General features: G+C 43.3%; 1 protein-coding gene across 1 annotated transcript in view; it reads right to left on the reverse strand.

The window, feature by feature from the left end:
- Nucleotides 1-300: 300 nt before the first annotated feature.
- The window catches only part of tafa1b (TAFA chemokine like family member 1b), a gene marked incomplete at its 3' end in the record, with an annotated part of 151,432 nt that continues 138,759 nt past the window's right edge, over nucleotides 301-12,973 (reverse strand). The window contains exons 4-5 of the mRNA XM_080776321.1: nucleotides 2,411-2,535; nucleotides 301-327 (exon numbers count right to left, since the gene is read on the reverse strand). Coding sequence (XP_080632447.1) covers nucleotides 301-327; nucleotides 2,411-2,535 — 152 coding nt within the window. The remainder of the gene's footprint in view (nucleotides 328-2,410; nucleotides 2,536-12,973) is intronic.

The raw sequence follows: 12,973 nt of genomic DNA on the forward strand, positions 1-12,973 counted from the left end.
CGTGTTGTTCTGCATTTGTGTCACGCCTGCCTAATCATGCACAGCATGTAAACACACCCATGATGGTTTGGTTTTCTGGCTGAGTGTTTGGGTTAAACGACAACGTGAGTCGCTCTCATTCCTACGGCTCGACACTGAAGTGCACTGCACACAATGATGGTGTGAAAAGAGAGAGGGGGAGAAAAAATAAAAGGAAAAGAAAACAAAGAGAACGGCTTGAGAGAGAGAGACTAACCTTTACAGAAGCAAGAATGCAGCTCAATTTCTGTTGAAGCATCCTCTGCATTTTGCTTCCGGAAGCTAAAAGGGGGAGTATGGCTGGGTGTTCTGCAAAGAGAGGGGTCAAGAGAAAAGGACACGTGTATATTGGGTACGCACGCAGTGAAATCCAGAGCGTTTCATGTGACTCTGAGAGTGAACAAATGGAACCAAATGGACTTCTAAGTGTGTCCATTCGGTTCCACTGGCACACCCTGAGTTAACCAAACACTCAAGATTTTACAGTGTAGAAAAGCAGCTATGCCTCTATTGCCTGTCTCCTGTTATAACGTACTGATAGAATCCACTCACTTTAGGGCTAGGGCTTAATAACTTTCCATTTATGTTCCGATATCTGCTGTCTAAACTACTATAGTACATCTCTGGTGAATATAAGGGAAATCAATGGGCTTATATCTATACAATCTAGCTGTTTTAACCTGAATTGTCTTCCAACTGTGCAAAGTGAATGCATGTCGAATCAGAGATGCAATTATTTTAGGGTGAAGCGAGTGATGCTCCTTACCTTGACAGGCTGGTAAAAAAAAAAGAAGCCCACTCGGTCAACTTCTTTCCCCCACAATTGAAAGCCTGGGGTGAGGTGGTGGGATTCGGGGGGGAAATGGCTTTTATATCTATATAAGCAGGCGGAACAACCTTGGGAAGCCCCATGTGGTCTAACCTTCACCGGCTGCCGGCGTCCCCGCCACCCGTTTTTTTTTTTCTTCCCTGCCGACACATTAGTCTCTCCTTCTATTCAAAGTCATGGCCACCAAGCACTGAGAGAATGCAGGCGGAGTGCTGAGAGGGATGGGGCGCTGTTGGTCGCAGTGTGAAGGGGGTGAGGTGGGGAGGTGGGGGGGGGGGGGGGGGACTCAATCGAATGAATACAAATTGGGTGATCAACCTGTCATGGAGTGCCGGACTGCTGACTTTGGGGACTTAACTCCCTCCATGATTTGCATAGGCCGTCGCTCAGTGTCTCCCTTGACGGGGTCGGGGAAAAAAAGAAATGATACGATGCGGTTGTTAACTTTCTCTTTGTGAGGTTCGTGACCCGAGGCAGCAGACGTTTATTGCCGTGGGTCTATATTTGTTGTTTTACAGAGGAGGACCCCCGGAACGGTCGCCCGCAGCAGACGGGAATTCACCTCTCATTTAACGAGAGCGTGGCCATACATTACATGTGTGTCTTTCACACACCGCAGGCTTTTTGTGCAACCTTTTTTTCTTTTTTTTACACGCATGTTTTAAAGCTTGATCTCGACTGACTGGCAGGCCGCCCGGCAACTCGCAGGTTAAATGTAGCAGGCAGGTGGCAGAGGAGCCGTGCTATAGTCAGTCCGTATCAAAGCAGCAAAATGTGGTTTCTTCTTCTGCCACTGACTTCCTCTTAAGTAAAAGAAGAGAGGTTGATTTGTAGCACAGGGAAAACTGCCTGTTACTTCAGATGCACGCTTTGTGAATGTGGTGGTGTGGTGTGTGTTTGTGTGTGCAAGTGCAGTAGTGTGTGCGCACGCGTGTCAGTGAGTGCGCGCACACACACACGTGTGTTGTGTGTGTGTGTGTGTGTGTGTGTGTGTGTGTGTGTGCGCGCATGTGCGTTTGCGTGTACGTGCATGCATGCTTGCCTTTGTATGTGTTTGTCTCGGTCTGTGCATGCTGCATGCATACTGTACACTGGGTTCGATTTGAAGAAGGACAAAAATGGGGTGAAAAGTTCGCACACCAGCGTTAAAGGAGTAGTTCACCCAAAAAAATGACTTCTAATCTCCATGAATTGAAGGCTTCATGGGGTGTGTGAAAACAAGTCATTTTTGGGGTAAACTACAGTAAGTACTCCTTTTAATATGGTGAGCATACATTTAAGAAATTGCGGTATATAGTAAATTGTGATATCATCAAACATACATGTATATTAACCATATCAGACTGTCTCCATTTCCCCGAAGGAAATACATTTTATTCAGTCTGCCCGGAGGCAGGGATATAACATAAAGATTAACGACCAGAGGTTGGAGAGGCCATGGATTAACCTCCCAGCTCCCCCAACCCCCGGCCATGCAGGAAATCGAACCCTGTGCATATAGATGTGTGCCGCTTTACGTGGGAAGGTGTGCGTTTGTGTGGCACGGCGGATGTGAGTTCTCACCCTGGTGGTTTTGATCTTGTTTCCAGAGGAGCACATCCATCCAGAGTTGTCGGGCAGAGTCTTGCACTCCTCTCCCTCCAGACACGGTTCCATCTCACACCACCACTTCCCAATCACAATGGACGCTGCATGGAGGGAGGAGAGATAAAGTCAAAGTCAAAGTCGTACCATTTGTCACACACGTTACCTCAATGAAATTTGTTCTCCGCATTTGATCCATCTGCGGTGAGACACAGCCAAGGAGCGGTGAGCTGCAGCCGTGCCGCGCTCGGGAATCATTTGATTAGTATATTTGACCCCCCCAATCCAACCCATTGATGTGGAGTGTCAAGCAGGGAGGCATTGGGTCCCATTTTTACAGTCTTTGGTATGACCCGGTCGGGGATCAAACCCCGACCTCCCAGTTTCAGGGCGGACACTCTAACCACAAGGCCACTGGGCTGGTGGATGGAGGAGGTTAGATGACGCGTGTAAAACTCTTACCTTGACAGGCTGGTCAGGCTGCGTGCGTGTGCTTGTTTGTTTGTGCGTTTGTGCGTGCGCACAAAATTGCAGATGTTGTGCAGTGTTGTCAGTAAGCTTGTAGAATGTAGATTGTCTTATTTGTCTATTTTCAAATAGCAATTTTTTTAATAAGGGCTGAAGTGGTCAATGCATGTTGTGTAATAATGATCTACACAGTAACTATAACTAAATTTTTCAAATAATTATAGTCGAGTAAAATTAAAATATTTGCCTCTGTGATGAAGTGGATTAGAATAAAAAGTATAGAAAATTGGAAATACTAAATAAAAGTACCAAAATTGGACTTGAGTACAGTAGTGAGTAAATGTCTCGTAGTACTTGCCCCTTGCCGTAGGATAATCGGGCCAATTATGGGTCCGATTCGCCCTTCGTTCCCAGTATGAGGCTCACCTCAACCGATTATCTACTGTAATTATCCGGTAGTCGCAGTGTGATGGCATTCAGACATAATTTTAACCCTTACCCCCGACTGGATTGAAGTCTCCCAGATTTCATTATTTCAGTAGACGATGAGAGCGAGCTGACCTGGAATCAACGAATACTTCCAAATGGAAATGAAAATAATGTTATAAAGGTTATGTTCTCCTAATCAGGTAGTTTGTTTCTCTTAGTTAAAACATGTCAGTTACAGCCCATCTTCCAGGTTATCGCATTTACTGATTCACTATTTAGATACCGGTATTTGATATCTGATTAAATTAATGTCATATTGAAGCAAGCTTAAAAAGGCTATCTTTGAAAAACAAAGAAGGGTCCCGCACACTGTCAGAAACTTGCCAAAAATGTTGCTCTTTATTGGTCAACGTTTCGGTGGATTAGACCTTCATCAGGACAGACAACAGATGAAGGTCTAATCCACCGAATGTTGGCCAATAAAGAGCAACATTTTTGGCACGTTTCTGACAGTGTGCGGGACCCTTCTTTGTTTTTCAAAGATAACCTTTTTAAGTATGCTTTATTGCCCTACGCACCTGTCACTAGCCTTCTGAGGTGTGCATCGGGCTTTTGCTAATATTGAAGCAAGCAAATTAAAAACCATCTGGGGTTTACACAAAAGTAGATGTTTAAGAGGTATTTTAAAGTGAAATAGATGAATCCCTTGAATCTTCTGAATTGAATCCAAATACAACTAAATGAACCACATCCATCAAGTTAAAGCAATCCTAGTTTTAAAATGAAACTGAGCTGTTTCTTCTCTGTCTGTGAAGCGAGGCGTTGCTATGGAGATACGTAATGACATATAAAAGTTTAGTTGTGCATTGACATAACTAAACGTGTTGCAGCATGAATGTGGAAGTGAAGGACTGCAAACATAATGTTTGGGTGAGTGAAATGTGGCACCTTTGTGTTCATCATAGACTTATCAGTGGGGAGGAATATTATTTTGCTCTGAAGTCACATTTGACCATGAAAGCTCTATGAGATCTTGTCCATGGATCTAATCCACTCTAAAGTGGTTTAGTATTTGTGTGTGGTCCTGCATCTTGCCTGAATCGTCTGGCGTTAGTGTTCTTACAAAAAAGATCTGTTAAATCTGTTATATATATTATGTGGTCTCCCACTTTTATTTTGTCGTTTAATTGTTTTAAATCGTGTAGCGCCCAGCCAGCATAATAGACACCCAGCCACGTCTCTGTAATAAACCCCCCTGCTCAATTCCGTTTCAGAACCAGCACGGTTGCTTTTAGCAATATTGTACAAGCGGAGATTAATCATTACTCTTGTTTTGATAGAGCCACCATCGCATGCAGGGGGAATAATCTAAATTTGTAATCAAAACTAATTACCTCTCATTAATGCTGAGTAAATTCTTCCTTCAGCCATTCCACAAAAAACAAATACGTTCTCGTCTCGTCTCCTCTGCCCAGCCTTCCTCTAAGCAGTTTGTGCGGGTGGCGGGTGCTTTGTACGTGTGTCCATGTGTACTGTCGTACATATACAAAATATTAAAAAAGTAAACACTGTACAACTCAAGTAAAACCATCACCATTGAAAAACAGAAAAATTGCTACAGTAAATACCACTTAATTATTAATGGAACAAACATACTCATTAACACAATCCCACACTGAGAAGATTGGTTTCTCTTTTGTTCTACAGTATTCCCATAAATTCGTTATCTGTGTCAAACTGAAAACTGGATCAACTGTCTTATGTGACAACCAACTATGAGGTTACAATATATCATTCATAATCATAGGCTAATTACAGTATACATTGCTTTCTGCAATGAATGAATTGATGAATGAATTAATGAATGCCTTCTGTTCTTGGATACAAAGGTATGTTGTTGGTGGTGTTGTGATCTCTAACCTGGACCCTCGTCTGGTTCTGACAGACAGGTAGTGTGTGCAGGCTGGGTGGTGTGTGATAATCCGGTTGAAGTTTTCCTTTGGTACGGCGACTGTGGCGGCGGGCACGGGAGAACAATAACGCGACACAAGACAGTATCAAGCTAAAGGTTTATTACACAGGAACAGGAAACATATATAGTGCTGGATCATAATGTGACAATAAGATATGAGACATAGAAATGTGACATGATGATGACTAATGCAGCAAGGCTGACCTTGCTGGCGCTGCATGAGATGTCTCTCGTAGCCTATCCATAAAGTATGCTACAGTACAGGCAGTACACGATATATATCAAGTACACTGTATCTCAAGTTCCAGTACACAGACTAAGATTTACTGTTACATTATAACAGGTGGGTGTTTTGTTAAAACTCCAAAGACTTTTCAGAAATATGTAGCTCATATCAGTATCATATCTGTACAAACAAGAATGTTTCTCTAGTAGGCTATATGTACTGTATACACCTAGGCTGCATATTGTTGTAACCGTAATAGTGTACAGTATGTGGCTCTTGGTCCGCTCACTTTCTTTCTTTCTACCTAACTTACTTATACTCAAAGCTTATGGTGTCTCTCTCAACCTTCTCCACAGGTACACGACGAGCCAGGGTGATGACCCCAGACCCAGAGTCCATTCTCCTGTGACATGCTGTGAATGCTGGATCCTAGAGCCTGCCCTAAATCCCGGACCACTGCACTACACCAGAATGCTACGGTATGTGCAATGCTAAACATCCGATGCTGAGTGAGAAACAATTTGGCTGGTCGGTGCCACTGATACTGGGAGAAAAGTGCTGGCCAGCTAGCCTGGTGCAGCTGGAGGGCTCATATTATGAGAGGGAGCCGAAGGCTCTATCTTTCTATCCATGGAATACAAAGTTTGACCCTGTCATCACTTTCTTATCTGAAGTCAAGTAGGAAGTACTCAAGTATAGGAAAATAGTTTTTTGCTTCTTTGCTGCTGCTGCTGCTTGTGTTGAAAGCTGTGTGTGTACTAGTGTGATTCAAGCTGGTGTATTATTTCTGTCCTTTTTGGACCAAATGACTGGGTGCAGTGGGTGGCAATGAAACATGTTCAGTAACTGTTTGTGGCTCAGGAATTGAGCCACAGTTTGTATGTTGTGTTGTATCTGTCGTTGAAGGTATAGTGAATTGTAACAGGGAACAGTTTGTGGCTCTTGATCACTTCAATAATCCTATGAGCGAATTTGTACATTTTCAATTGAAGACATAACTGAGGTTATGTGTTCTATTCTTTCTTTCTTTCTTTCTTTCTTTCTTTGGGTGTCCTGTTTGGTCCAGGGAAAAATACTTAAATAGTTGATGCATTCAAATATGTCTGTACCCAACAAAAATGCTTTGCGTTTGAAAACCATCATATTGGTTTCCCCTCTCTCATCTCGTCTTGTCTCCTGCTCCCCCCTCTCTCTTTCTCTCTCTCTCTCTCTCTCTCTCTTTCTCTCTCTCTCTCTCTCTCTCTCTCTCTCTCTCTCTCTCTCCCACCGATCTCTTTCTCTCTCTTTCTCTCTCTCTCTCTCTCTCTCTCTCTCTCTCTCTCTCTCTATCGTGAAAGAGAATCCACATTTCCTCTTCCCCACTCTGCCCCTGAGCTTTGAGGAAGTATAAATTGATTGTTGTGGATCTTTTACCTACCCTCTCCACCCCAAGGCTCCCCTATGGCTGTTTACCACAGATACTAATTACCCCCCATGACCGGCAAACCATCCCCTCTCGTGCTCTCCACTGCCACGGGCTAAATAATATCCATCTCATCTCCGCTATAGCCCAGCGTTGCTGTCGGGCAGAAACCTTGTATGTCCTGTCCAAAACCGTAACTTTCCAGGAAATGGACCAGCGTGTGTGGGACGGGACCACCTGTGTATCATCGGTGTACAGTATGTAGAAAACCCACAGACAGACTTAACTACTTTCTACCTGGTGTCCCTATTCATTTATTTAAAACTCTCATAAAACGTTTGAAACTACGGTTCAATCTACAGTTCAAGTGTAACATACAATTCAAGTGTTATGGGCCAATAGGTGAAGTGGCCTGTTATAGCGTCACCATGAAGCCAATTTGAAGAATAAATTAATTCATAATAATAATAATAGCATGGAGGTACTTCCTTGTCCTGGGAGTTTGCTTGCAAAGTTTCGTGCACAGACAGACAGAAAGACTTACAGACTCGCAAACACAATCATGGGGGCGAAAACATATTCCCCGCCCCCGGCCATATTCCAGCCTGGAGGAGATAAACATGAACATGCGAGGTTTCCGGTTAGGGTTAGCGATGATAGCAATGTTGTGTGCTGCTGGCAGAAATCAACATCCCACCTTTATTGTTACATAATAAGTTTTGAAATGTTGTGTGTCTTCGGCCGGGGGTGGTTAGTTACCACGTTGCAAACGTCACATCATGTTGTGTGTCTTCGGCCGGGGGTGGTTAGTTACCACGTTGCAAACGTCACATCATGTTGTGTGTCTTCGGCCGGGGGTGGTTAGTTACCACGTTGCAAACGTCACATCAGGTTCTTCATGCTGACTATATAGCCCATGATGCCGTCACAGCGTCACTGTTTACGGGCCTTTTCTCCTTGTCTGTCTGAGTCAGTGTGAGAGGTTCTTTATGATTACACCACCACCCAGACCTGGGGAGGATTTATATTCAGCAGTGTGAATGCAGAATCCACTTGAAATTGAAAATGGTAAAGTAATAGGTGTGAAGCAAAAATCAATCCTTTGAAATGGAAAAGAGTGACGGGGTAACAGAGGAGACGGGTGAAAGAGAGAAAAAGAAAGGGAAGCCAGAATGGGACAGCTGAGATTAAAATGTGCCGCGGTGAGAGGTGTTGATATACGAGGCCTGCTTTGCACAAAATATAAATGACTGTATTTACCGTACTTCACGGCACAGCGATTTCTACCTCTCACAGTGTGTGGCATGTGGCAAAGCCGGTTTATATAATGAGAGCTTAAAAAGTGTTGCTCTAAAATATGTATACGTCTGTGAAGTTCTACAAAAAAATATACTGCAGCACCTCTCTGGCATGCATTTGCTGCCATGATGATTAATCAGTGTCTGCACAATGAATTTGAATTGTTTCACATCAACACGTCTTGACTGTGAGAAGCATATGTTACGAATAATGGTCTTGATCTCTTGAGAAAGTTCTGTTTCTGAGAGTTATTGTCACAATTATTTTAATTTGTATTTATACCTCCATTATACTTTCAATGTAGAAGCTTCGTTAGACTTCAGAATGCGCATCTCCATCTCGCCGGGGACTTTTATAAATGTTTAATCTAAATGTATGTAACTTTGCCCTGTATTATAACAAAACAATCAATACATTTGTTTACCAACCATGTCCCTCTATACCAGCATCTTTTAGGTGTTTACCTGCAGAAAAACACTGCCCCTCTCTCTAGATTTTGGAGTTTTCACAGTTTCTGGTAGACGCCCCCAAAAAATCCCTCTATACCAAAACAAACAGTGAGAACACCAAAATACAGTGAGAGGGAAATGTGTTTCTGCAGGTAAACAGTGACTGATCATTTCTTGTATAGAGGGAAGTGATGGGAAGAAGAAGAAAAAAAGTTTAAACACAGCACATAGGGCAAAGTTACATACAATACTGTTGTAGTGCTGGGTATAGATCAATACTGTTGTAGTGCTGGGTATAGATCAATACTGTTGTAGTGCTGGGTATAGATCAATACTGATGTAGTGCTGGGTATAGATCAATACTGATGTAGTGCTGGGTATAGATCAATACTGTTGTAGTGCTGGGTATAGATCAATACTGTTGTAGTGCTGGGTATAGATCATACTGTTGTAGTGCTGGGTATAGATCAATACTGTTGTAGTGCTGGGTATAGATCAATACTGTTGTAGTGCTGGGTATAGATCAATACTGTTGTAGTGCTGGGTATAGATCAATACTGTTGTAGTGCTGGGTATAGATCAATACTGTTGTAGTGCTGGGTATAGATCAATACTGATGTAGTGCTGGGTATAGATCAATACTGTTGTAGTGCTGGGTATAGATCATACTGTTGTAGTGCTGGGTATAGATCAATACTGTTGTAGTGCTGGGTATAGATCATACTGTTGTAGTGCTGGGTATAGATCATACTGTTGTAGTGCTGGGTATAGATCAATACTGTTGTAGTGCTGGGTATAGATCAATACTGTTGTAGTGCTGGGTATAGATCAATACTGTTGTAGTGCTGGGTATAGATCAATACTGTTGTAGTGCTGGGTATAGATCAATACTGTTGTAGTGCTGGGTATAGATCAATACTGTTGTAGTGCTGGGTATAGATCAATACTGTTGTAGTGCTGGGTATAGATCATACTGTTGTAGTGCTGGGTATAGATCAATACTGTTGTAGTGCTGGGTATAGATCAATACTGTTGTAGTGCTGGGTATAGATCAATACTGTTGTAGTGCTGGGTATAGATCATACTGTTGTAGTGCTGGGTATAGATCATACTGTTGTAGTGCTGGGTATACGTAGATCATAGCCTTTTCTGTATAGATCATAGCGAGGATTCGCTGACGCTTCCTCCCGCATATGATATATATAAGCTTCCGTGAATCCTCGCTAGGGTATAGAGAGGGGTGTGGGTAGTGATGGGCTCGACAAGGATTCCTCAGTTTAGCAGAGCTTACTGTTTTAATTGCGCTCAGATCAGTATACATACTGTACAGTGTGTCTTCTGTGATCGCTTGATCATGCACAATTATGGCCATTTTGGGCGGGAACCCCTTTTGGTGTTAGCATTACGTTATGCTTTAGCTATTGAAAAATAGCAGATCTACAAGCTCATAGCGTGCCACCGAGTGGCTCGCTACGAGCTTGTAGGTCTGCTATTTTTGAAAAATCGAAGAACGACTGACATAGAAACATAGCTTTTTCAGAAAACTGTCAGGTTGTAGAAGACATTTTTAGAATCTGATCTCAGGTCAAAATGGGTTAAGGCACTCTAGCTCGGGCATGAGAACAGGGAGACGTGTCTGTCCATGCAGTGAGCTTGAGTGCCTGGTAACAACTGAACTAGGAAGTGTCCACCTCTCTTCATAAACTTCCCACATATAGGCCGTCCCACAGCCAATGAGAGTGTTTTAAAACAGTACAGCAGAAGTCAGTCACAGCCCACGAGAGCTTTGAAGCTCTCTATATTAACGACATGAGCAGTCAGAGAGCCAGGGGAAAGAAGAAAGGAGACAGAGCCAGGCTTAATGTGGACACGCACTGCTACATGTCCAGGCTGTACCCAGGCCAGGACATAATATGGCCGTGACCTTGACCGCTGGAGGATAGCCATCCCTGGGCCGGCCGGGATCCATGCCTGACTCCCTGATGCCCCATTGACCTCCAACATTAGTGTGTTTATACCTAAAGTCCTCTCTGTTTCTCTCTGATGATCAGCACATGAGGGTATAATGCGCTGGTCTGCCATTACAGCTGTTCCCCGTTCCTTCTGGCTGCACGCACACATGGAAAACAATTGTCTCACGATTGTCCTGGGGGGAGAGGTGGTGACGAAATGGCTTCAAAGTAATTTCACCTCCTTGGGGACTAGAAAATACTCCCCATCCACAGTTACCCATCAACACATTTATTGCCAGGTATTAATTCATTAATTCTTCGCCACCGCCAGTGTTTTTCAGTGATTTTACCTTATTTTGTCGACCCATGACCCACCATGTGTCCAGGATGTAAACAAAGCCTGTCACGGAGGGGCGGACGAACGTATTTTCTTTCACCAGTAACACATTGGTTGGCTATTCAAAAATAGCAGATACAAGCTCATAGCACGTCACTTTGTGTCACACCGTCAGCTTGTAAGGTGCTAGTTTTGAAAAATAAATTGAAAATGTGTGCATTTTATAGCCTAATATATTTCTAAAGTGAACATTTTGAACTTCCTTGGTGCAGCAGTCCATGCAATGTCAACAAACTAATTCAGCATGACACACACACTCACAGAGGAGAGAGGGATGACAGATGGCCATGGAATAATCACCGTCATGAAAAGCGACAACTTTTGCTTTCACAAGACGAAACGCGCTGTTTGATTTCGAGATGGAAGGCCTGTGGCAGCAAGCTCAGTCTATAAGCTTTGATGGACAAACAAGAGGCTGGCGATTGGAATAGATTGAAAAACATGAAGAGGAAAGGGCCTTTTACATGTGCATCCGTCAGATCAGTCGTGAGCCTCGCGCAGTGATGGATTGAAGGAGACGACAAGTTGCTGCCAGGTAGCGGAATGTTTAATCACCTCGACAGAACGAGGAACAGAATTGATCGCTGCCCTGACCGTGTCAAAATGTGAGCGCTTGTCCGCAGGCTCAATGAATACTTTAATACTGCAGCTAATGGTTTTCTTACCAGGGAGCAGCCTCCCGCTGCTTAACTGGACTTACTTTAAATTAATCACAACAAAAAATGATGGTTTTCCAATGACCGGAGTCTGTTTGTCTTGTGCCGCTTAAATCAATCATCTGCAGGAGTAAAAAGCAATTAGGGTTTACATTTTCAAGCGTATTCTCTAGATGTTCATTTTGAGGACTATGATCAATGCCTTTTACTAGATAAGTGTGAACTTCACATCAACTACTTTCATTTCATTTACTTATTGTAGTGTCCACCTGCATCACTGCTCTTGCTGGCTTCTATCGTTTGATCAGTCAACCAATTTATTTTCTATCAATTACATACCTCATGAAGCCTTTACTTCAGATAGTTTTTAGTTTTAGGCGCATTCTAAGCCAATCATTTGAGGTGGCTGGTCAGTAGGAGACTGGTACCACGGCTCTGTGTGTCTGTGTGTACGTCTGTAATCCACGTAACTCGAGCACCGTTCGCCCCACCAACTTCAAATTGGACACCCGCGTTCCACCCAACCACAGGGAGTGCAGTGCCTGGCCTTGAGTCGGTTAGGTACACGGTTGGATTTACAAATTGCATCGTTCCAAGTAGGCCAATCAATGCCCAACGGGCACCGCTGTAGTCAAATTAATGGCTCAGGAATGAGTCAAAAACATCTTCATGAATTCAAGGCTTTATTGGGTGTGTAACTGAGAAAAAGTGCTCCTTGGAGCACCAGGTCAGACAGGAACCTTTGGAATGTGTAGGAGTAATTATAAACATGTTCTATTGTGTTTACAAAAAAGAATGTATATGCATATAGAATATTCATGGGTGAACAATGAGCACTTTAGTTGCAAATTTATTTCCTTTCCTAGATTTAAGCACAAAAAGAACCCCTAAACGAAAATATATTCTTCCACACATTTTGATTCAATCTGCACAATGGCAGAATTGTTACTGGGACGCTGGAGTTGTCAAGGAAAGTACTACCCTGCAGAAAAACACGAATCATGGCAGAACCTTGAGGGTGAGAGCTGCAGGGTGACGGTGACTACATCTCTTAGTGTAGGCTGAACATTCAGGTGAGGGTCATTTTCTTCCCTCGCAGACAAAAGCTCAAGGCTCTGATTGTACCGCCAAGCCTGTTATTTCAAAGCTGTTATTTATTATTACCTCTGCCCGGCCAGCGCGGGCGGGAACAGGGATAATGTTTTCCACCCCGTGAGTCTGTCTGTGAGCAAGTAATCTCAAACACCACTGGAGCGATTGGCGTGAGACTTTGCATGGACACTCCCAGTAGG

Source organism: Protomyctophum bolini, assembly GCF_963924005.1.
Source record: "Protomyctophum bolini genome assembly, chromosome: 2".
NCBI classification, from domain to species: domain Eukaryota; kingdom Metazoa; phylum Chordata; class Actinopteri; order Myctophiformes; family Myctophidae; genus Protomyctophum; species Protomyctophum bolini.